This window comes from Parasteatoda tepidariorum, chromosome 9, assembly GCF_982258835.1.
Source record: "Parasteatoda tepidariorum strain Cologne lab strain chromosome 9, Ptep-v5.0, whole genome shotgun sequence".
NCBI lineage: Eukaryota > Metazoa > Arthropoda > Arachnida > Araneae > Theridiidae > Parasteatoda > Parasteatoda tepidariorum.
The window spans coordinates 94,496,951-94,523,332 of record NC_141763.1 but is presented as its reverse complement, the minus strand read 5'-3'; the positions used below and the strand labels follow the sequence as shown (position 1 = coordinate 94,523,332).

At 29.5% G+C, this 26,382-nt stretch overlaps 2 protein-coding genes across 2 annotated transcripts in view; one reads left to right on the top strand and one right to left on the bottom strand.

Annotated features, from left to right (window-relative positions):
- The window catches only part of LOC107442137 (uncharacterized), a 136,748-nt gene extending 133,744 nt beyond the window's left edge, over positions 1-3,004 (top strand). Inside the window, exon 12 of the mRNA XM_043047815.3 lies at positions 917-3,004. Coding sequence (XP_042903749.2) covers positions 917-1,780 — 864 coding nt within the window. The 3' untranslated portion in view covers positions 1,781-3,004. The remainder of the gene's footprint in view (positions 1-916) is intronic.
- A 6,311-nt stretch (positions 3,005-9,315) lies between these two features.
- LOC107442138 (uncharacterized) lies at positions 9,316-25,722 on the bottom strand. The gene is made up of 9 exons (XM_043047814.3): positions 25,310-25,722; positions 23,169-23,305; positions 22,293-22,398; positions 21,811-21,905; positions 18,344-18,440; positions 16,380-16,478; positions 15,105-15,215; positions 12,213-12,404; positions 9,316-9,681 (listed from the first exon to the last, which is right to left on the bottom strand). Exons 1-8 carry the CDS (start codon positions 25,359-25,361, stop codon positions 12,220-12,222), a joined length of 882 nt encoding a protein of 293 aa, XP_042903748.1. The 5' UTR covers positions 25,362-25,722; the 3' UTR covers positions 9,316-9,681; positions 12,213-12,219.
- Between the last annotated feature and the right edge of the window lie 660 nt (positions 25,723-26,382).

Here is a 26,382-nt window from a genome sequence, read left to right as displayed (position 1 = left end):
TTTTCGGTCAGTTTTTATTACTAGATTCTGACTTTATTATATTTTTTCTCAAGGAAGATTTTTCCCAATGGTACTAAAATAAAATTAAAGAAATTTAGTTATCGAATTGTTATTATTATTTGGTTAGAAGATATTGGAATATTTTGTTAAATTGGGGGACAAAATAATTTTAAATTATGTTTGTTAAAGCTAGACTTGAGCTCTAGATTAAATCAAATTTTTAGCCGCAATAAAAAAAGAAAAAAAATTCCGAAAAAGTCTTAACAATTAGCAGCTATAATGAGTCTTGCGTTTTATTTTATTTTCAAAAATATTTTAAGAGACGTATTAATACTCTTGTTAGTTTTATTATTCGTTTCACTTCATTTTCTATTTAACATGTTTCCTTCTACTTTTAATACACAAATAATTGTGTTTTGTGGAAAGTTCAAGTTTATTTTTGGTAGTTGGACTATGGACAGGTTTGGGGCTTGAATATATCAGAGTGACTAAAAGAAAATGATATGTGTGTAAATAGAAGTAAAAAAGTATTGCTCTCAATTCGACAAATTACAAACAGTAATTGAATTAAAATTGGAAAGGGTCATGTTTCACACGTGACCTCATATCTTTGGCAATTCATAAAGGTTGTTCAGGGCTCATTTGGGATATTCTATCCTACCCACTGTATTCACCAGACCCTCAGATCTATAGCTACTTTGATCATTACGTTGCAAAATTTCCTAAATAATTTATAGGGATAAAAACTCGAGTAATAAAGGATTTCACCACAGAATCTGAGAGGTTCTTTAACAACGGAATCCTCAAGTTTCCTGAAAAATAAACCGAGGTTGTGGTTCATCCAATACCAAAATTTTTTTAAACTTCCTTTTTAAAACTCTAACTTATCCGTAATTCTTTCTAATTTATTTTCTAGAATGGCTTAGATGAAGTACTGGGGCTGACGAATGGCCGACTGCACGACGACGAACTCAAAACGTCCTCCGTTGATGATGATTCGGTCCCTCTTGCAATCGTCGCTGAAAGCGATGGAACAACGAAGAAAAGCACCACCGTAGCAGACATAGACGCTTCAGCTATCGAAGAAACTGTTGAATTTGAGACTTCTACACCCATACGAAAGGTCATCGAGGTCAAAGGTTTCTTGAAAGATGACGATTCATTGGATGATGTGCCCTACTTAGCATCTGCCAAACAGACGGATGAAGAATCATCCAATAAGCACACCACCAAGATCACCACGAATTCAGTGTTCTCCCCCGTCACCATAAGCATTCCAGTCATCAAACCAGATCTGACTAATTTCGAAAAACTACCCAGTCCTCCTCCAGCCAGTACCCATCCAGCCCTCGATCCAAGTTGGAGGATGTCCAAGACCGTCACTACAGATGACAGCAATAGGTTTGGTTTGGATAAAATATCAGTCCAGGCTTTGTACAAACCTATTTTCACCAGTAAAGAAGTACCACAAGCAGAGGAAGGGGTCACAGAGAAGTTGGTAAATGGGAACGATTCCGATTCATCGGAACATTACAGTACTGCTCAAGAAACATCAGTCGACAGTAATTCCGTGTCCACGCTGTCAATGACTGTTTCTCCAGTATCAACTGGCAATAGTACCAATGTCACAATCAAAACCCCCAATAGTGTGGCGGGTTTTGCCAAGACCCTAATCATTCCAGGACCCAACGACGTTGAAAATTTGCTCAGCTTGGCGACAGAATCTAATACTCCACCGCCACAGCTGGAGCCACCACCGAAACCAGTCGAGACCGAATGAAACAAACATCGAGTGGGCTGTTTTTACAGTCAAAAACTGTATTTTTCAGGGGATAAGCTATAAATTAGTAGCTACTACTTATGAATCGAAATTAATGCCAATAACTAGTCCAATACAATTGATTAGTAAGCCAATATTTATCCATCAGTGCGGTTGAACATAATTGAAAGCACGACAGACTCTCAACAAATTAAGATCTTGCTTTAAATCAATACGTTCTTTTGTTAGAAGAATTTCGATGGGATGAACTTTTATTCTTAAAAGTCTTCATTTTAAAAAGACTAATACCTCATATTTTAGACAAAAATTTACACGTGTGTTTGCTACATTTTGCATAACTACTGTTTAATTGCTCTTAGTGTAAAAAAAACAAAAATTACACAATCGAATATCTATTTTTCGTTAAGATAGTTTTCTTAGTTTATATGTTACTAGAGTTGATAATACATAATTTAACACTGAAATGTTTAGGGGAAATTTTGTTGTATAAATGGGCTGTTTAGGGGAAATTTTGTAATATAAATGGGATGTTTAAGGGAAATTTTATCAAATTCATTTTTTTTCTCGCTACGACACTGTAAAAAGTTAGATAAAATTCTTAACTTTTCCCGTCAAAATAGATTTTACTTGATGGTTGCTTTGCAACCCAGAATATTCAAAGAAGTAATTTCCCCTAAACATCGCAGAGTTATCCCTTGTAAATCCTTATACTTGTAAAAACAATAGAAATTCCAAGAATTTTTGTAAATATTATTTGAAGTTTGGTGTGATTTGTATACTAACACTTTTCTATACGAGGTTTTCTTTTGAAAGGAATTGAATATGAAAACAGAGTGATTGCATACCAGGTAAAATATTTTATAAAAATTGAAAGCAAGGAACTCTTTTCAAAGTAGCTTCACTTAAAACCATTGTTCTTGTTTGCAAAACAAATTTACCATTGCGTTGCACGTCAAATATAATGTGTACTTTATTTCCCGTGTTTTACGCAGTATAGCCGACTCCGGCTCCTCAATGTGATAAAGTGCAGCAGCTTAACCCACTAAGGGTTTAGAAAATGGGAGAATGTTTCACTACAATACACTATTTCCCTATCTAATAGCATGGAAAAACCGGGTTTGCTATGCTGAGAAGACAGGCGTTTAAGTACGCCTTTTTAAATGCAGAACCAACAGTGGGTTAACGTTGAACGTTATATAGTTAGTAAATAGAATAAGCTAAAAATTACAAAACTTCTCCACTCTCCATTACCATGGTATCCGCAAATTTCCTGCTTCTTACTAAAACATACAGTCGCCATGGGAAAAAAATGCAATATTTTTCGTAACCATGGTGACGGAGTGAGGATAAATGTGGAGAGGGGAAAAATCGCGCAACTTTGATTCGCCTGTTAGTGAGTCTAAAGAGAGAACGTAAAAACCTTGGGCCTTAATTTTTTTAAAATAAATTGATAAGTAATAGATCTTTGCTTTCTCTGAAAAGTTTATGATCCACGACTTAATCTGAAGTATTAACTTAATTCTCTTGAAACCTTGTCAGAAGTTAGGGCACCATTTGATACATATATTTCTGTGATAGATGCGTAAGTTTCTGAGCCATTTTAGTGATTTTATTACAATGCTAACTTCTAATTGAATATTAAAATATTATTGGTGTTTAATTGTTGATTAAATTACTTAACTAGTCCAAGTGTCATTATCATTCTAAATTTATAATTCGAAACGGTATCGCACTAATTTTAAAAGTATTTGCTTCAAGACTGTGCACAGCTGCCAGCATGGATAGGATAAAATCCAGTTGATAAAACAAAATATAAATTTCATGATAACTATTGCATATTAGGCTAAATATTTTACAAATAGGGTATTTTAAGGATTTTTACAATAATCAAAATACAAAAACTTTATAACAGTAATAACTGTAAATGGTCTGCAATATTTTCCAATTATGATTGACATTAAATGAACTTGAAATATTTTTTTTTATTATATAAACTTATAATTTTGAATAGTAATAGACAAGTAATTAATTATTGATAGTTAAAATATTTTTTTTAATTAATTAAAAAATTAATTTCTGGATAAAAATAGAATGAACATTTTGGAACAAAAAAACTTTAAAAACTGATTGCTATTAATGAGGACTGATTACATCATTATGTATTAGTCATACTTATTTAAATATACGAGCAAGTAATGAATTGTGTAAAAATATAATTTTCAAAAATGTAATAAACTGTATAAAAATTCTATTTCAATGGGGATTTTTTTACAAACTTATTCAGTTTAAGGGAATTTTCTTAAGTGTCCAAAACCCAGGAGAATTTTTATTGAACCAGTATCTTAATTGAACAACTTATAAATCCAGTAGAGTTGTCTTCTATGAGTGTGCAATTTGCAGGGATAATTTTTATAGATAATGGAGAGAAAAAAAATAATGCGTTAGATACATACGTTTATAGTGTTTCTTATAATGTGATTTTCAGCACACTGCTGTTAAGATCTCAAATTGTGGTTGGGTGGAGACTTTATATTTTACGAGTATCCAAAGACTGCCAAATAGAATAAATATCTATCATCAATTTGTTTAACAATATAAAACAAAGAGAATTAAAAGCATCTTTAGAATTTTTTCTCCCTGTATCCACCTCCTTTGACGGTTGAGTTCGATTGGGAGATTATTCTCTAATCTCTTTCATCGCGGACGATATAACTCGTCTTCCAGGAATATTCTCTGCGCTCTATTGTTGTATTAATGAATATGGTTATTGATTGCAAGTGATTATTATTTTTTAAAGCAAAATAAACAAGTTTTACAGGAATTTCAATTTTAGTGCTGCGTGGGAACTCTAAACGCCAAGGGTGGACAAAGACACGTCATTATCGCGATGAAGGTTGGTAGGTAGGCTTTATTCAAGTCGCACTAGAGCTGCACAATGGGCTATTGGCGACGGTCTGGGAAACATCCATGAGGATGATCCGAAGGCATGTCATTGCAATTTTGATCCTCTGCAGAGGGGGTGGCTCTTCTGCTTTGTTAGCCCGACGACCAGCGCGCGAAGTCGAGCACTTTACGATAGAGGAGTTTAATAAGGAACGATACCGCGAACCCTCGGTCCCTATGCAGACTGATCAAACCCACCCGCTTACTCACCGCAGCCAGTGATAATTGACTTTGGTGTTCTACTGGGAACCGTATCTTTGCGATCGGTACACTGCGGGGTTTGCCGCGATGAAATATTAAGTATAGGATGTGTGGATTTTTTTCACGTAGTATTTCTTGCTAAGAAAGAGATATCTTTATTCTATTTATTTTTTTTAAAAAAATTCCTGAATCTATGGATACAGAATTCATTTATTTTTCATATTAAATTAGCCAATAATTAGATAAACATAAAACAAATAATATTTTAGCTATTTTTCGGCAAAAATAAGAGAGCTTTTATAATTAATCTCAGCCTGTAACTCTTGAGTAGGTATATAGATATTGTAACAAAATATTAAACAGTTTCGATACTGAAACTTTGGTATGCAACTTTAAGGTGACATCCACGTCCACAAAACAAATGTCACAAACTGTTTTAATTTTTTTTAGACGAACTTTTCTCGAGTTAGTTTAAAACTGTACATAGTTTATGAATATTTCTTCTTCTGTTATCTAGACGCGTTTTGGAATGATTGTTTATAAAATGATGCTTAATACTTAAAAGAGCATTAGAGATATAAAGGTGATATGTTATCTGTTGAAATGTTATATTATTGTTTTTAACATGTGTAATGAATATAGCCATCTTTATGTATAAGTGATAAAAGCATGTATAAATAAATACTCGTATTTTTCGATCATTTGTGCTTACTTGATTTGTAGTTTATTAACAGCCAATTTTATAAATGGGAAAAGGTGAGTTAGTAGCCTTATTAAATATGAAATTATTTTAAGAACTGTTTTAACAGCGTTATTTAAAATGAATTATACGAGAAGGCGGAAGTGTATCAACACAGTGTTATTTCAGATGAATTTATTAGGGGTAAGTGTATTAACAGTGTTCCTAATATGAATTCTATAAGTAGGCGAAAGTATATCAACAGTGTTATTTCAGATGAATTCTATGAGTAGACGAAAGTGAATCGACAGCGTTATTTTAAATGAATTCTATGACTAGGCAAAAGTGTATTCAAAGCGTTACTTAAAATGAATTCGGTAATTAGGAAAAAATGAATCAACAGCATTATTAAATATCAATTTAGTTGAAGTAATTGGATTAACAGCTTATTTAAAATTAAATTTCGTACGTCAACAAAATTGCACCAACAATGTTATTTCATATGAATTTATTTATTGTAGGTATATTAACAGTCTATATTAAATGAATTCTGTGAATGAGCAATAGTGTATTAACAGCATTATTTAATAAAAACTATGTTAGAATAAATGGATAAACAGCTTAGTTCATAAGGTGAAGTGAGTCAAGTTATAAATCGAATATTAAAAACAAAATCAACGTATTTTTTACTTTTTTCTTCTTTCAAGAATTGTTTTAATTGCGCGGATAGTGTTGTAGTTGACAGCATTTGAGGGCGAACTAAGCCTAACAATTTTTTGCAGAAAGACGATGAAATTGTGACAGGGTGTGTCAATTGTTTAGCTTTTCTGTTTAACAGAGGGCATGGCATAAAACAATAAGGGAGAGACTAAGCTATGAAAATTGTGTGACCCGTGCCTTTTTATGTGTACTAGGGCAACAGCATACTAAGGTTTTACCAATGTATTTCAATGAGCCAATTTAAATTGTACCTATTATGTCGCAGTGTACTATATTTGTTCATTATGTTATGTCTATGCGCAGATGAAGTATTCTGGGGAACAAGTAGGACTTGGAGTCCTCTGCTTTCTCGTGAATTAGCCACCTAGAAGCCCAGGCTTAAACTCTATTAAGATCTTTCTGGATTTAGAGAGAGGCGTGAAAGAATATTGCACAAAACCAGCCATAGCTGATGTTCTGGAAATCTTTTTTATTAAATGCTTCTGTGAACTTGATGTCATGTGGCTGCTGTTATTGAGGCAAAAGGAGTCCTAACTTGTAATTAACTTGCTATCTTTTTATACAATTTGACAATTTTAGGAAGCTGCCAATGCAGAGCCTGCCCTCGCAGCCGTGAAGCTTTCAAGGTTCGCTAACTAATGGATTGAAGGAGCTAGTCTAAATCTGTGGCTTTTTCGTCTTTCAAAAGCCCTTAAATGGGCTTTTTTTATTGGGTGTTTTTAAAAGGTGCTTAAGTTTCCCTTTTTGAAAATGAGAAATTTTTTTCTTTATCATGCTGATTTTCGCCACGTATTATGAAAAGCGTGGCTATCACATTGTTCTATTCAACGTTTTCCCAAATCATTCAAACACAAATCATTTCGACGTACTGTCGTTCCGTTGTGTATAAAAGCACCAATCATTTTACATGCTTGCAGGTTCGCATGTGCATATACTGAGCTGGATTCAGGGGGAATTATTCTTGCACTATCAAGTGCAACTTGGCAGCATTTTTTAAGATTCTCTATTTCCGGCTTCATTTTCCTCCTTCAGAAATCGAACCAAAAAATCTATCTTTTTTTGGTGCTTAATGTGATCAGGAAAAAGAGTTCTTTGTCAGAAACTAGTTATTTTATCATGATCATGCAGTCTTTGAAAATTATTTTGCATTTTGTTAATGCATATAGAGCTTAAAAAGTACATATAAGGTGCTTATTTTTTGTTGAAAGATTTAGCTAGCTATGCACCCTGTAATTATCGGGATTTCTTTTTGGGGGGGGGGGATGCATTAAGAACATTATGTATAGGCAGTGGTCTGAAAAATTTCCCTATTTTTGTACTTAACTACAACTATTTCTTTAGAAATGTAGAGACTACGAACTACCTGAATGAAATATCCTGAGGGGTAGACAGATCACGAGTTAGCTCCCTTGTCGTCAGACTAATCGTGGGGGTTTCCCCTCAAGGTAACACAATTGCGGATTAGTTCCATCAAAAAGCTTTCCATGAAGGGAAATTTTTCCTAATACTTGATCCAGGAATTCCGTTGTCTTCTCAATTGGGTTCAAAATTACAAGGCTACAGAGTTGAACATTAGAGGTCGCAAACTCATAATTGGGTCGGCTGTTCAACAACGGTTATAAAATAAAAACTAATACTATGCCTGAACCATGTATTGGAAGAACGTCTTTAAGTTTGAACTATCGAATAATGGGATTTTTATTAGCATTATTAATTAAACACTGAATCCTGCAGATAACAATGATTCCTGCAAAAAATGTCATGCCTGAACCATGAATTAGAAGACCATCCTTAAGTTTGAACTATCTAATAACGCGATTTTTATAAGTATTATTAATTAATCTAAAAAGGTGTCGGATCAAAAATCCAATTACTTCGATTTTTTTACATTTATTATTTTAAAATTAGCATTTATATTCGTAAAAAATGATATGATCAGAAGACATAAAAAAATAAGGAGAACTACAAACCGAGTCACGATGGTTAAGTGGTTAAGGCACTCAACTGTAAAGAACTGGGGTTCGATCCCCAGTGGCTGCTTGAAGCCCACCCGGCTATAGATCGATGAGTACCAGCTTGTCAGGGAAGTAAAGGTGGTCTGTGCGCAGTTATTACCAGAACCATGCCGTTGGTCATTAAATCGGGGAACCTTAACCTCCATGATCCTCCTTTTGACTGTGAACGATATAATAACCAATACCACATTGTAAAATAAAATAAGATTCCAGTGCCCTAACCACTGAGCTACCACAGCTCATAACACAAAGCATTTTTCTTAATATTTTGGTATAAAAAAATATTAAGAAAAGTGATTTGTTTTGTGAGCAGTGATGGCTCAGTTGTTAAGGCACTGGAATCTTATTTTATATATCTTAATATATTAGTATAGAGCCGTGATGGCTCAGGAGACAGAGCGTTTGCCTTCCAATGAGGTGAACCGGGTTCGAATCCCAGGGATGGTTGGTGAATTCTGCACCTGACTGCAGAGTGCTGATGTGAAATATCCTCAATGGTAGACAGATTATGGGTTAGAGTCCCCTTGCCGTCAAGCTATATGGGGAGGTTCTCATGGTCTTCCTCTCCATGTAACGCAAATGCGGGTTAGTTCCAGTGAAAAGTCCTCCATGATGGAAAACTTCACACAATACTTGATCCAGGAGTTCCCTCCCCTGTCTTCTGGATTGGGTTCAAAATTACAAGGCTACATAATTGAACATTAGTAGTTATAAACTCAAAAATTAGATCGGGTGTTCAACGGCGGTTATAAAATATAATATTTCTGTAGAAAATTTAAATGCATTAGGTTTATTAATTTACAAAATAAGATTTCTTAATTTCAGGATTCTTTTTTAATAATCTGATATTTCTAGTTTAAGTCTAGGTTTTCGAATTTTCCCTCATATTTCTTTTTAAAAAAAGTTTGGTCACAATTGTAATAGAAGTTTTTTTTTGTATGATTAAATTGAAATAACCTTTCACATCAATGAAAAAATTTGAAATTTCTTTTTTTTTATTTACATGGTGAATTGCACGCATATGATTAATATATCACAAATTAAAACTACTATAAAATAGTACAACAATGAAAATGCTAATTTCAACAGTAAAATAAAGTGATGACTTTAAAATGATAAAGCTAAATAAACAAATTCAATAAAAAAATGTTGAATAATAATTTGAGAAAAAATACACATTAACATTGAATTACTTGTATAAAATGTAACGAGATTCTAAGATAGCATTTACAGAGTTTATTTACAATATGTCATGTAAATTTTCCCTTAATTTTTTCTTTATTTTATAAGCATCTCCATCATAAAATAGAATTGCTCCTCTTACATTCAATCATTCCCATTAACTGAAATTCAATATAATAAAAATTAGTGAATGTTTATAAAAATATTACAGAAAAAATTTAGTTTCAAAATCTCACTAAGCAATAAGTAAATTATTAAAATGTTATAGCAAATAGCTCAAATAAGTTTAACAGAAATCTTAAGAAAATTACCTTAAAGAAATAAATCACCACCGAAACCTATTGAAATCGGCCATTGGTCAAATCATCTGACATTTTGATGTGCTGTAGTAAATTTAATGATTTTTCAAAACTCTTTCTTTAAGCTTTTTTAAGTAAAGCAATAATTTTAAACCAAACCATTGTGTGGCAACAAATTAACTGATCTTTTTAACAGACATATATTAAATACTACAGAAGTAATCAAATTTTTTTAAAAACAAAATCATCAATTCGACATAATTTTTACATTCAAATGAAAATAATTGGAATCCACATATAATTATCAATTTTTACAAATTTTTATGAGCCCAGATAACTTATAAGCACAAGAGTATTTTTTTAAATATTAAAAAGAAAAATTAAATCACAAATGATTTTAATTTTCATTGAAATCGCGTTGTATTTAGTTGTTACACAATATGATTATTTCAAAACCTTCATTTGTATTCATAGAAAATGGGATGTTCTAAACTCATAAAAAAAATTAGGAATAACAGGCTAAAAAACTAAAATTTAAAACAAGGTATTTATTATTAGGAACATATTCGATGACCCCTGACAATGGATCTCATTTTCAAGAGATTTTTTAAACTTAGATAAAAGCTGATAATACTTTTAAAACTGATAATACTTCAGGGGCAATTGTGAGCTCAAGTCAAAATTCCGGAAAATTTCTTGAGTAAAAAAAAGAAGTTTAAATCGAAAAAAATTTAAACAAGTTTTTTTTCCTTTTCTCAATATTTCTTAGTTTACTTAAAATATATTTAAAATTTTAAACATACCTATACCATTTACAAATACCTATGTCGACCTGGAGAAGTAATTGAAATTTACATATGTCTTTTTTTCTTGAGTTTATGATTATAATAACTATTTACTGATGAATATTAATCTTAAATATAAGATTATAAAGTATCTGGCTCTCTCTTACAAATAAAATAAACTATGTTTTTAAGTTCCACCTTTGAAAATTTGATTTCCGCAAACTTTTGTGATCAATGTTTTTTTTAAACGTCTGAACCCTCGATCTCCGGAAACTTCCAGATCACAGTTAGCGAAAAATCCGGATTTTTTCCGGATCACAATGAGCCCTGCTACTTGGTCAACAGCTGATCGCATACCCTTTCAAAAAAGATTAACAATGGATCTAAGATTAACAAATTTTAAAATTCTTGCTTTTATCCGTAAATAATAACTTTAGAAAAATCACTCCATTTAAAATATTAATTGATTCCATATTATCAAGCTAGATAGTTATGGTGCAAATTCTGTACAATAATCAAACAAGATCATCCTTCTAATACAAAGCATTTTTAAAATTAACAAACACGGGCACATTTATAATTTCACAAAAAATTTTATGTTAACAAAATAAAATATGAAACCATTTATCGAGACAGTTTTTCTTTAAGCATCTATTTTTATAAAAATTTTGCAGGTTTCTGATATGCCTTTTCCAGGTATATCAGGAAAATTTCAGCGAAAATCAAGACCATATTTAAGCTATATCACAAAATTTTTCATCAGAAATGATTTTTTTTTTTATTTGTTGTGTCAAATATTAGATTTTGTGAGCAAAAAAAATATCATTGAATGAGGATGGAAACAAGCAAGCTTCACTATAATGTGATATTTTTACAGCAAATAATTGTAACAGATGTCAGAATTGTTTAACTCTATCTCAATAATTGACAATTTTAAGACTGTTCATTTTCCAGCTATAATGAGAGAATTTCCCAGGTTTTTGTAAAAAATTCTAGCTATACTTAACTATTCCCTGCTTTTTAGATTATAAATAAAATTCCATGGCAAATCCAGGTTTTCTCTTACCTCCCTGACCCGTGTGAGCCCTGTTTTGTAACACTTTTTTTTAACGGCCAGACTAAGGGGCCATGAGACTCCCAAAAATCCCTCCAGTCCTAACGACAAGAAATTCTAATTACCAAAGATGCATGGGAAAAAATTAAAAATTTGTGAGCTATCGGTAGATAATATCGTAAAAATTGAAGGTAACCTCACGTTATTAATAGTCATAAGATTGATTGTTTAAAAAAAAGAAAAAGTTTTTATATTTGCTATTTATAAAATGTGATAAATATTAAATAATTGATTTAATTAAATTTTAATAGGATTAAAAAAATAAATTTACGAAAGAATTAAATTTTAAAAGTTAGGAAATAAATAACGCCTATAATGGAATCATATATATTTGTGGTGTAACTACCACTATGTTTATTAAACACCAATTCACTAATATATAAGACATGCTAACTCTATTCAATCTTGGGTTACCCTTTGATATATGAAGGAAATCATCATTAACTACACATTAATAATTTAAAATAATATTTAACTACTTCAACTTTACTCACTTGAAACTTATGAATGATAGACGCGGAATATGGAGGAGATGTGTTTCCGACAAATAGGGCAAGCATCTTGGCGCTTCAGAAGCAGGCGACCACAGGTTGTGCACGTGCACATGTGGTGGCAAGGATGCAAAACACAGTTTCTCTCTTCATCCATGCAAACAACACAATCTTTTTCACGGCTTGAATACTCTTCTGGAAAAAGAAATTAGAGCAGATTAAAATTAAATCATGAAATAAAAAACACTAATCTAAATATTAAAAAAAAACTCTTATAATCGAATGGATGGGTACTAACTATGAAAGCTTTTTGACTTTTATCAAACTATATATACATATGAGAATGTCAACTTTTACCGGTGAACGTTAACAATCACAGTGGCTTTGGTGAATGTTCAAAATATTTGTTACATCCGATTTGATATTAATTTATTCATTAATATTATTATGTTTATTCGATATTTTAATGCCTGCTGAGAATAGATTATGAGAAACACCTGGTGTTCAGAGTACCAGTTAAATGCAAACTGAGCAGTGGCACTCAAACCCAAAGAAACAAGAAACATTCATGTAGGGCATAACGGACAATTGCACTGAACTTTAAAAAAACATTGATGTAAGGCAAACCAGGCAAATGTATACTGGGCAGTGGCACTGAACCTTAAAAAAAACATTGATCTAGGGCATAACTGGCAGTGGCACTTAGCTAGACCTAGTATATATTTCGGACCTAGTATATATTCCTGTGATTGTCAACATTCACCGGTGGAAATTTCTAAAAATAAAACTTCAAATCTAAGTAAAAATCAATTTCAAAACTAAATAACTGAAAAATATTTAAATAACTCATTGCTGTTAAAATGATAAAAATACAGAGACTCATGCCACGCTCCCAGAATGCTAAAACTTTTTTAGCTAAACACATGGGAAAAAGACCTAGAAAAACACCCCATCAAAGATGGATTGGAAAATATCTTAGCAGCAAAAAATTGGAAAGGAGTTGCCAAAAGTAGAAATATCTGTAGCTCTTTGTGCAATTCTAGTGTAACATAAATAAAGTACTTTTACTGTAAAAATTACAATGACATTATACTAAAACATAGCACATTGTATAATCTTCAAATCAGAGGAAACTAAACTTTTCTAATAGATTTCAACAATTCTTTATAACTAAAGTTTTAAATTTCATAGAAACTGTTATAACTTAAAATTACTCATAACCCTAGTATTTATAAATTGGTGACAAGGTTCACATTTCAACAAATAAAATGAAACAAAAAAATTCAACAAGTAACAAATTAAGAAATGGTGTTCGAAAATTTTTCCTACGTCAACAAGGGAAAATAGAATCCTTTTTCGATTTAAGTGGACACCCAAATGTATGAGGAAATTTTTGTTACGTTTCTATTAAGTAAATTTTAGATCTCGGCCAATCTAGGATCGTTACAAGCATGTTGTAACTCTTTAACTATTAAGTAGTAACGAATGAAATGTGGGTATTTTTTATTGTAAATTTAAATAAGCACAACTTTTTTTAAAAAACTATTTTATTAATCTAATTGAAAACCATCATAATCAACACATTTTTGATAATGTAGTACTAGTTTTTGGACACAATTTTCATAAAAATTTGACTCGATGGTGTCAATCCGAGATTAAAAGTTATTTTAGATCTGTTCCAGATTGGTAAACTTTTTATCACAGAGAAATTTGGCAAAATGTTTAAAAAAGTGATAATCAGCTGGAGATATGTCCGGTGAATGTGATGAACCACGTATTTGAATTGAGCCAATGTGTTTGCTGTGATCAATGAAACTTGTGGACATAATTTTTGATGCATGTTTTCAGTTTCTGCATGGTATTTCTCTGCTGTTATTCTTTTACCAACATTTATAAATTTATAATGATAACAATGAAAACATTTTATTAGTTTTTATGGTAATTGAAAATTAAACTTGGATTTAAACAACAAAGTGCAACTGAGTAAAAATATAAGGTCTAAATTTTATCCCAATGGAATCGCTAACCGAATCTGTGTTAATATAATAAAACCTCTTCAATCTTTCATGAATAGGTTTAATTAGATGAAACAGGCTGTTTATCGAAAGATATAACACAGATTTAATTAACGATTCCATTGGGATAATATTTAAGCCTTATCTTTTCACTCTGCTGCACTTTGTTTTTTAAATCCCAGCTTAATTTTTGGTTACCATAAGAAACTAGTGAAACCTTTTTTTTTTAATCAAAGAAGTAGATAAAAAGTTAAATGATAATAATGTCCTATAATTATGTATTAATTTATTCACATATTTATACCACAAGATTATTTCATAACAAATAAATTCTGCTTTTGTTTTTAAGCCTAAAATTAAGAATAATAATCAAAATAATGATAAAAGCAGAGAATATAAGGAAAGGACGATAAACACCACAGGTAAATACCTTTAAATTAGGGATAAAAATATTTCACAGGCTAACGCCGTTATAATTTTTATAAATTTTCTGCTAATAACAACCAATGAAACGAGATCTCTATAGGAGAGAAACTGGATTGTATCATGCAATTTATTTTTCAGATATGAATACTCAAATCAGTTCAATATTTTCTCCTGATTTTAAACATATAGATACACTTATTAATATACTTATTCATATTCATTTTCAATAAACTAACATAGATAATATAACAAATATATAAACAAATATAAAGTAAAAATTTTCAATTATGACATATTGGATTTTATTATTAGGTATCCCACCTGCAACCCCTAGATACAGGCGAGATCATGAAGCATTTTTTTTTAATTACAAAATTGTGTTGAATAAAAGTTGCAAAAATGTTCTATTACATCATAAACATATTAAATAAGTTAAATCCAAATAATTATTTACCTATGTCCACTTCCACAGCTTTATTAAGGATTGGTTTATCTGTGAGATTGGGAACTCTTCTACACAGTTTGGCCGGACAACCCTTATTTTCTTTAATAGTTCTCAGGAAATCTAACAGTAAAAACATATACAACAGTTTGAAAATATGTGTCATTTATACAGTATAAAGAGAGACTTGAATGCAACAGGTATATAAAGTAAATGTGAACAATGTGCTAAACAATGGTGCTAAAGCAATTATATTTTTAATTCCAGAAATTATGGCTCCAGAAGTTATGGCTTAAAATAAATTTAAAAAAAAAAAAAAAAAAAAAAAAAAAAAACACTAAAACATTTTCTTTAACAGAGAAAACTAGGCCATCAAAACCAGAGAAAATAGGCCATTAAATATAATACAGGAGTTATAAAGTAACAATTTCAAATTTGTTTCAGTGTTATCTTTAAGTGTTTTTTGCCTGCTTGCCTTTTCGTTGTGCTTATCCAATAAATGTGCCCTTTTTGCAAAAATAAGCCACAATTCCTTAAAAATACTGCCTTTTTTTTTTATTCAATTTCCATTTTGAAAAAAATCAATTCACTATTTAAATAATAATTAGACATTGGTAAAATTATTTGTGTTTATAGGTTTAATTCTGAATACTATTATAAATATTTACCTTAGGATAATTCTCAACTGGTTGAATTTTTATAAGTAACTCTTTTTTTAGGGGGGGGGGGGGGGTATTAATGATTGCTTTTAAGTGATTTTAAATTTTATAACTGTTTTTTTAAATAAATACCTTTTTTAAAGAAAAAAAAACACCCTTAAATGTTCATTTTTTTATAATTTTCAGCTTAAATTACAAAAAAAAAAAGAAGCTAAAACTAACCTTAAAAATTGCCTTTTAGCATGCCTTTAATTATTTTGGTAAACTGCGAATTTTTCTCATATTTTGATAATAAGAGAGAATTACCTTTCGTAATATAATCATACAATAGTATGAGAGGGTAATTTAAAAATTGTCGCAGATACAATTCAGTTTGTTACATAATATTACACATTTTGATAAATATTTACGATATTAAGTGAATGCCACTTCAAAATTCAAAGTAGGCACTTTTCAGGGGGAAGGTGCCTTACTCTTTTTTATTTCTAGGGAGAACTCAGTTTTTAGTAAAAAAATAACTACTTAACAATTAATTTATAACAAAATAACAACAAAAGCCAATATGGTTAATAAAAATGAAAGAAAGAAGAAAAAATAGTATTTTAAGAGAGTATAAAATAAATGGTACCATTTTTCTTAGCTTCTCGTTGCTGAGGGCTGAGCACAAAAGGTTCAGGTCCACTTCTCAGGAAGGCAATTTTTCCCATTCGACTTAAGAAGCCCCTCACTAAAGAGCAAAGAATTTACTGCATTGTATTTTGATATTAAGCAATGGAATTAACATGGTTCGAAACTGAAATATTTAGTGTAGCCACAAAATACAGCTCATTTTATTAAAAACTTGGTAAAGTAAATTTAAGATAATAAAACACATTAAACATTATTTCAGTTGAATTTTTCATAACACTTTTTTCATGCATAAAACAATATAAAAGTAGTGAAAAGAAATTTCCTTATGTACTAAGAAATTAACTCACAAAATATTAACCTTTTGAGTTATTATCTTTTATCAGTGCAAGGAGACTACAAATTAAAAAAAAAAAATTTTCTAGTTCATTAGAAAATCAATCTAGTATGCATTTAATTAGTAATTATGTATGTACAGTTCGCAAAAAAAAAGATATCACCCTGAATAACTTTCGTTCTAATGATCGGATTTTCACGAACTAAGTGTCAATCTTAATGGTTCTTGGGGGTGACCTCAAATATGCTAATTAATTAGTGCTAACTATTAATTAAGTGACGAAATCAGACACAAAAACGCACTTTCTCTGAATAAACATATATTTTTTTTTACATATTTGGAATCTAGACACTTGAATTAGGGGGGGTAGACAAAATTTTTTAAAAAAATGGGGCGTAAATTGGGTTGCAATAAAGGTTTATATATTTGGCGGTAGTCCAGAAAACCGCCAAAAAAAGTCGCCTGAGCAAATGAATATTTTAAGATAACCCATTGACTAATTAAAAGAGTAATGCTTAATTTTACTAGGTTGCTAGGCAACCATGCTTTGACTGTAAAAAATTGACATAATGTTTTGTGATTGCTCAGAGAGGTTTAATTAATTGTTAATCGAAAATATCTTGAAGTGTTTTAGGCAATAGACAATTTTTAAGCTGATTTCTGTCCAAAAAGCAAAAATAAAATTATTTTAATCTCCTTTGAAAAGAAAATTTGAATCGATTTATAAATTATTTATGGCTTTCTAAGTTTTTAGAATTTAAATACATGAACTTTTTATCTGATATTATTTAGATTATGTTACTTTTGCTATGTTTATTCGAGGATTTCATACTAAAATCAAATTAACATAACTTATAATAGCTATATAAAATTTTTTAGGGATAATCATTTTTACAGCTTTAATCGAGTCTTCTAGGCATGAAAGTTTGAAGAAAAAAAAGTGCTTGAAAAATAAAATGTAGATTATAAAGTAATTCTAATGCACATTCACAAGGTTTTCTACAATTTACGATATTTCTTTTTTCGATAACTTAAGTAATTGCTGAATGTTTAGTGGCATTTTAAAAACATTGAAACATTATCGGATTACACAATGATAAAAGCTCATAATTTAGAACAAACTGTTAAACTGTGAGAAAAAAAATTAAATTTTTTTTTTAAATTATGTATTCAAACATATTTTACTTTTCATTCCATGAATGAAAAAAAAGTAACATTTTCCACGTTAACTGCGGTTATATGTTGCAATTCCAAGAAAAATCTTGTTTTTAGACACTTGTGTGGCCTATGGATTCCGAACGAGCATCAAACATTCTGAAAATTAAGTGTTCATATTTAATAACAAATATGTTGACACCATCGTTTAGCTAAAATTACAAATTTTGAAATTTATATGATTTTTTTTAAAGGAAAGCTAAGCTTAAGTGCTCCTTCACTGGTTAGTTTACCCTATAAGATGTTGAGAAATTTGCGATGCTGTGAGAGATGCTTACAAAACACTTTAGTTCAATTAAACTCATGAATAAAATTAGCCTTAATATATTCCATTACACAAGCATAAAATAAAGAATAAAAGACAATAAGAAAGTATATAATAAAAATTATATAGAGCCTATAACTATTATTACCTTTCTCTAAAGTGAAAACAGAAGTTTCTTTTCCTAAAACTATTTCAACTTCTGGAATGCAATACACTGGGAACAGATACCTCACAACTAAACAGCGCTGAAAAATAAGCAATTATTAACTTATTATAAATGCTGAATTCTCCGATGGAATAAAAAAGGGCAGGGAAAATGTATAATATCAAAATGTGTAATATTATGTAATAACTGAATTTGATCATCAACAATTTTTAAATTACCCTCCTATACTATTTTATGTGTATATTTCAAAAAATAATTCTCTCTATCATTATCAAAATAAGAGAAAATTTGTAGTTTATAAAAATAATTAAAGAGGATTGCTGCGCATAAACGTTTTAAAAAAAAAATAAATAAAAATGAAACACTGAAAAATATTTCACTGATATACTATGTGAAAGCATTTTTTGATAATTTAAACTGAAAATTATGAGAAAATAAACATTTAAGGCTAATTGTTCTTTTTTTTTTTTAAAAAAAAAAGGTATGTATTTAAAAAACAATTTTAAAATCACTCAAAAAATTTATGAATATACTGACCTACGAAAAAAGATATAATTATAATAATTTAATCAATGGAAAATAATCTTAAGAATGTAAATATTTGTAATAGTAATCAGAATTAAATCTAGAAACACAAATAATTTTATCAGTGTGTAATTATTATTTAAAGAGTGAAATATTTCTTGTCAAAATGGAATATGAATAAAAAGATAGTGTTTTTAAGGGATGGTGGCTTATTTTTACAAAAAGGTCAATGAGAGAGAGCATTTATAGGGATCAAGGGGGGAGGGGCAGGCCACCCTTCTAAAAATTCTTAGGTAGAACACTGATTAATGTATCACTGCAGACTTCATCAAAGAAGTGTACCAATTGGCAAATGATTTTTAATGAATTTTCTCAACAAAGAAAAAAAAAATAAGAAGAAAACATTCCAAACTTTCGCAGTGTTAATAATTTTAATTTCTAGAATGCAGCACACTGGAAATGGGTATCTCACAATGAAAATGATCACAGCACTATCAATAAAATAGTTAAATAAAATATGTAAGTAAAATAGAATTTTTTAAAAAAAGAAGAAGAATGGATTGTATACAGGTGGTATTACTATCACAGTGACAAACTTCTAGGGGAAGTCGGGTGCATAATAAGGATTGAGAATCTAAATTATCTTAATTTTATGTTTTCTTCTAATTATTGTCGAAAATGACATTTAAATTGGTTCAGCATTTGATTTTTAATCCTAATTTAAAGATATTGGCTAGTATGTCAAATTAGTAGCAAAATCTTTAAATAAAGATACTGAACCAATTTAATTGCCATTTTTGACATTAATTATTAAAAAAACATTTAATTAAAATTAGATAAATAAAAATATCTTTTAAGAGATAAACATAGAAACTGCTTATAATAGGAAGCATCCCTATAAGCATAACAACATTTCTGGTCATGGGTTTCAATGCAATTCTTAATCCTTATGATAAGTTTGTAAGTGTGGTAGTGATACACCCTACACAACTAGTCAATATTAGATCAAAATATTTCTCGTTTTCTATTTTTTTTTTATTATTGTAATAAAATATTAATTTGATGAAAAAAATTAATAAAAAAACTTTGTTTACTTCTTAATTATTTTATGTATTACCCGAAAGAAAATATTCCAAACTAAAAATTAAGTTTAATTCAACAGAATAGCAGAATTTTCTGCTATAAGGTAGGTAAAAATCATTAAAAAAAAAAACAGTTGAAAATTTAATCAAAATTTTTTATACTTTCTTAAATAAATGAAATATTAGAAATTTAAAAATGGAATAATTTATGCTTTTTTTTAATTTAAAAATTAATTTAAATTTATTTTTAAATTTTATTATTATTAAATTGACTTACTTTTTAAATGTCTTATTTCTTAAAACTAAAGTCAATTAAACAAATTTTATAAGTAACCTGATGCAAATAGTAATTGAATATTCTCATCATTTTTTAAACAATTTTTAAACCTGAGATAAAAAAAAAAATTAAAAAAACTGCAGATGCAGGGATAATCAGCTGTGCCTGCTGCCGTTATGAAAGGTTTTTGCTACCAGGCACATGAAAAGGATACATTAAAACTAATGTAAAACAATAAGAATAAAGCATGAATAAATGTACTGAAATTGTTACTGTTTTTAATGACACTTAGGAAAACCTAGCTCGCCAGCGATTAGCTTTTTGCGAATTAAGTAGGGAAATTGCACCTTTTACTTGACAGACCATCGCAAGGATGAAAGTACTTCTTAGCTCAGAACCCCAGAAACAGATGGCAGCACCACCCATACGTAAAACAAATTCTTCAACTTAAACATAGGAAAAAAAATTTCTCCAGATTCCTGTACCCATGGTACTTCTCAGCGGCTGACTACAGAACCGATTTAAGATTTTCTGAGCTTGTATATCACATACACTCAGTGGGCCTTAACGAAGTGGAAGATCGAACTCGGCTTGAGGCCAATTCTCTAACCACTGGGCTACTGAAATGGACATACTATAAATTCATTTCTATAAATAAGAACCCTCCCCAGTGCTTTAACACCGAATGACATTAATGAGCAAAACGGTTAAACCAGTAGGGACATGGAAGCAAGCTTGGACAAGGTAATAAAAGAAGTGAGATAAGAAACATGCTTGAAGGGGTTTGACAGGACCCCTCAGGGTGTAAGATGTAGAAATTAAATTAAAATAGATTTCTGAAGGTTGGAAAAGAATGGGATACTAGAAAGATCACTAACTAAATTATTAGACTTATTTAAAATATGGAATGATTCCAAGTAATCAAAGTCTGTAGATGAAGAATAGTTTTGAATGATTTTAGCTGAAGGAAAACTTAAACCTACACTGTAACTCCTGATTTTGGGCACATCAAACCTTGACTCAAATTCCTGATTTCAGACACATTTTATACGTCCTTAAACTCAAAATTTAAGGGTATGTTTTCTTTATCCAATATACCCCAGACCACACTGACATGAAATTTGAGAAATATCCCAGCCATTAGTATCAGCAATAGGATCTTTAGGGTTGTTAAATTAAGTTTTTTTTTAAATCAGGTACTAAACGATTTTAATCTTAAATTTATTTAAAATTTTAACTTTACAACTTAGCGCTCAACATTACGGTGTTGATTTCACAAAAACCATTGCACAAGGCTACGTACGTATTCAAATAACAAGCAATACATTTTTGCCAATATTTATCTTAGTACAGGTTTTATGAAATGATTGAGCCTCAAGTTAAGTCTTAATAACATAAAATCCCAAGATATGTCAGAAAAAATAATGAAAATATTTAAGAGAGAATCCTCAGACTTAATAGTTTTAAGAACCTTTTATATAGATAGTTTAAACTTTTTATTTCTATTGTTGTTTGTAACAAAAAAAAATAATTTTAAAAATATCTATTGAATCATGAATACTGACCTCTTTATATGATGCTCGCTCACTCACTTCATCAATATTCAAACTCATAGAATTAGTAGCAATTACAGCATCAGTTTTAGCACATTGTGATGTCCCTGTTGAAATCAGAACAAAGTTTATCTTTGGAAATATTAATTTAGGCAAACAAAATTTCATTTTTTTATGATGCTGAATATCATAAGAATAGAATAACAATGAAGTATAGAATTAGTAACATTTAAACAGTAATATAATAGAATTAGTAACAATTACAGCATCAGTTTTAGCACATTGTGATGTCCCTGTTGTAATTGGAAACAAAGTTAATTTTTTGAAATATCAATTTTGTCAACAAAAAAAAAATTATATTGTTTTATAATGGTGAATATCGTAAGAATAGAGTAACAATTAAGTCAATAAAATTTCAATTCAGCATAATTTCACACAATCAACTTATAGATAGGCTTGTAAACAAATATATAAAGTGATGATGAGAAACTAACATTCAAATATATCTTGTTTTAAAGCTAAGTCTTCCGGCACTGCTTCAAAAATAAAGTCTGCTGACTTTACGGCTTCTTCCAATCTACTCATGTAATAAACATCACCCTAAAAAAACGATAAGCTTTAAATCCATAGGAAGCAATCATAATACAAAAATCAAAAGTTTAAGAGGAAATACATTTTTAAATGCATAAAAATATTATGAATGGTTCTTTTACAGTTGACAGTAATTTAATATTGAAAGGAAAAAGTTAAGAAGTGTTTAAAAAATTATATAGTAATACTATATTAAAAATTAAGATATTCAGCATAAAAATTACCAAGAAAAAAAATCTCCTTGCCAATTAGAGTTTTAAATTATAGCCTCTAAAGCTTTATTTTTTCAACTTTATTTTTTACAAGGATTCAAAAAAATATATATATTAAGAGTAATTATTATAGAACAAACTGTACGAAAGAAAAAAAAAAGGATATTGAACAAACACATTTATCTTCTATAGGAAAATAGTGAACAGAGGTCAAACACATTTCAAAGTTTTCTTAAGAGCAGTCATTAGGTAACACAAATAAATACATAAATCATTTTGATTCAATAAATAAGCATATTAATGAATAAGCTAATCTGTATTTTAGTGAATGGGTGGAAAAATTTTTTTTTTTAATTTAACAAAAGTCTGCTTGAACAGCAATTTAATTTTAAACTATAAACTTTTCACAAAATTTATTGTCATGAAAAGAAACAAAGAAAAAAAAGATAACCAGATAAAAGTAAAGTATATATAAATGTTATTTTCATAATCTTTTTCAGACATCCTATAGATACATTTCGTACATAAAAATGACTGTTTCATACATTTTATGGAAGACATACTTACTAAAAATTTAGGAGATGTCAAGACCCCATCTTCCGTGAGAAGACGCGTATCTTCCTGAATTCGTAGGCGAACATGATCCAAAGCTTCAGGGCTGCGGTCGTACACCCGAACTTCATGTCCGTGGTAGGCTAATTCTCCTATGAATGAATTAAATGATAAAATATTTATGGGAATATCATACAATACAGTTAAATAAATATATATATTTGGATAATTAAGAATTATCCTTTTTTATTAGATTAACCATACACTGAGTGAACCATTTAATTTAAAGCAGGGCATTTCAGCCGGAAAAAAACCTCTCCCAGGAAAATTGCTGAATGGCAAAAATTAAAAATTATCATTACAATTGTTTAGCAATTATAATTATAAGAATAGCTTAAATTTAAACAAGGTATTTTTTAAAAAAAAAAAAAAAAAGAATTACTTTTTTTCACATTATTTAATACAGAATTTTTAAACTTAAATATCATAATACTTAAGAGTATGTTTCAGTCATAATTATTAACAGCATTTGATTATAAAACTTAGTAAGATAATTGTAATTGTAAATTCCCTACACATTATACTATTGGACATATTCGTAGTAGTGTGTATGTTAAAAAGATTTGTTAAGTAATTTCAGTAAAATAAGATTATATTTTAATAATGCTTTAACATATTTAAGAAATTATGTTATACTTTACTCCTTAACATAATATGTTAAAGAACTGCAGTTATTTTACTCTTGGTTCAAAGTAAAATGTATCTACATGATATGTGGCAATATTTTCTGACTTGATAGAACCAGACTACAGTAGTAGTCACATATACACTAAATTTTAAAGTAGTAGTCACATATACACTAGTGGCAGCCCTTCACACTCTCGCTCCACAGGTCTTGGGTTCGAATCTCGGGAAGGGCAAGGTTGCCTCAGCATTTCATCATCTTCAGTGGATCGATAAAATGATTACCAAGCATGCTTGGGGACTGAACACTTTTAATATAATCATGATTCAAGCTTTGATTTTATAATTAATATCAGGGGTCAGTCCAAGCCAAATTTACTACCGTTTAGCGGTACAAAATATTTGGGTCGAATGTTCAACCAAGTATTTTTCTGTGGAATTTGAATAGATTTAATAAATAAGATAATTTTTCTAGATTTAATAATCTAAAATGGCATTTTTAACTATGCATTATTAGAAATAGTTTATACACAAATTTGTTAAGTTCTGAAACTTACACACGATTTGCATATTTATATCCTAGCTAAGCTTTCCAAACCTACATTTTCTTTAAAAAAATTTACTTTTTTGACATTATTAATTTAAACTTTATACAGAATTTTAAAACCTATATATCATATTATTATTCAACAGTTAGTTTGAGTAATAATTCTTAACAGCATTTGATTATAAAACTTAGTAAGCTAATTGTTAATTCAATACACATAATACACTTCAACATATTCGTAGTAGTGTTTAAAAGATTTGCTAAGTAATCACAATAAAATAGGGGATATTTCCGTATCGTGATCTGTCAAGCCTACAATCGCCAAATAGATTTCAAATTTTTATTAAAAAAATATGCAGTTGTTTGTCTGGCGGTGGCTACGAGCTATACCTTTCGAGTTTGTCTATTTATGTGATGTTTTTTTTTAGTTTCTCGAGGGCCACTGCCAAGACTTGGCGATTATTCTGCCACAGATCAGGATACGGAAATTCCCCCCTAAAATAAGATTATATTTTAATAATTCTTAAGAACATAATTAAGACATTCATAATTAAGAAAATAGGTTACATTATACTCCTTTACATAATATGTTAAAGAACTACAGTAATTTTATTCTCGGACAAAAGTAAAATATACAAACTGCAAAGTGCCAGCAATATTCACAACTATTGATAACTCATTCGACCTAATTGGCGATTATTTTTACTTAGATCACAATAACTAAATATTCCCTTTTTGAGTATTGAAAATAATATAATATAAATCCTTTTATAAAAACTTTTCCATTTAAAATAGAATAATAGAACACATCTGAAAAATACATATATTTGTAGATTTCCTCGTAATAAGGTAAAGTAATAAATATTCGACGCAAACATTACAGAAGGAATTATAACAGAGCTATTATTTTTATAATCTAACTTACCGACTATTTTCACTCCCAAGCTTCCACCTCCGATAACAGCAACTCTGACCATTGGTAAGCAATTTTTAAAACGAATAATTAAACGAAGAATATATTTACAACTTTCTTTCCATAAACTTAGCTTCAACAAAAGTTCAAGTTTCTGTATTAAATGAAAACAATACACATACGTTTAAACAGTGATAAGATAGTTTCCATTTTATCAACAACAATATGATAAGACTTTTTTAGTGATAAAATTTCATTAAAGATATCTGAAATAAAATGATTGACAAAAAATTAAATTTGACTTGAAGAAAAACAACAGCACGAGGTGTGTTTATTTTCGAGAACGCATGTTGCCATAGAGAAAGAAAGGAATACAATAAGCTCACCTTATTGGTCGCTTCGTGTCATGTGGCAACATGTCATTTCTTTTGAAATGGTTTTGAAATATTCTTTTTCGTTTTATGACTGACTGGTTTCGTTTCCAAGGCTAAAAATAATTGAAGTAGAAATTTAAGCAGTTAAGGAACTCTTAAGTGTAATTAGATGTACTAACTTCCGGATTGCAATTTTTCAAGAAAAATAAACGATATGAAACTAAATTATAATTTATTGAAATTGACTTGCCTAATAACAATTAAAAGAATAAAAATAAACGTGGAGGTTTTTTTTAATGTTTTCAATGGTTTTTAATTCAAACGACACATTCATTCAAACAAAATTCGATTTTATTTAAATTTTTCTGGTGATTCCACAATGTCAAATAAGGTGTGATCTTTGCTGTAGAAAGAAAAGTTTAGATGATGCAAATTACTGTGAATTTTTGAAATTAGAAAAAGGCTTAGAATAAAAAATTTCTATAATTCATTGCAAAAGAATTTCTAACTATGAAGCGTGCTTGCTTTTTCATTTATTTATTCAGATAATGTTTTGAGTAGAAAATATTCTGAAATAAAACTTTTTTCTCTTATTAAATCGAAAAATTTGATCGAAATTTTCGCAATTTTGGTAATTATTAGTTATTGGGGTTAAAGTAATAATTAAAAGACAAATTTAAAACCTGGGCAAAAACTGAAAATGTATTTTCA

Coding starts and splice junctions, on each gene's coding strand:
- LOC107442138 (XM_043047814.3), bottom strand. CDS start 25,361: ATGGTCAGAGTTGCTGTTATCGGAGGTGGAAGCTTGGGAGTGAAAATA. Junction 21,906..22,292: donor AAAACAAGATATATTTGAAT/GTTAGTTTCTCA, acceptor TGATTTCAACAG/GGACATCACAATGTGCTAAA. Junction 16,479..18,343: donor TGTTTTCACTTTAGAGAAAG/GTAATAATAGTT, acceptor TTTGCTCTTTAG/TGAGGGGCTTCTTAAGTCGA.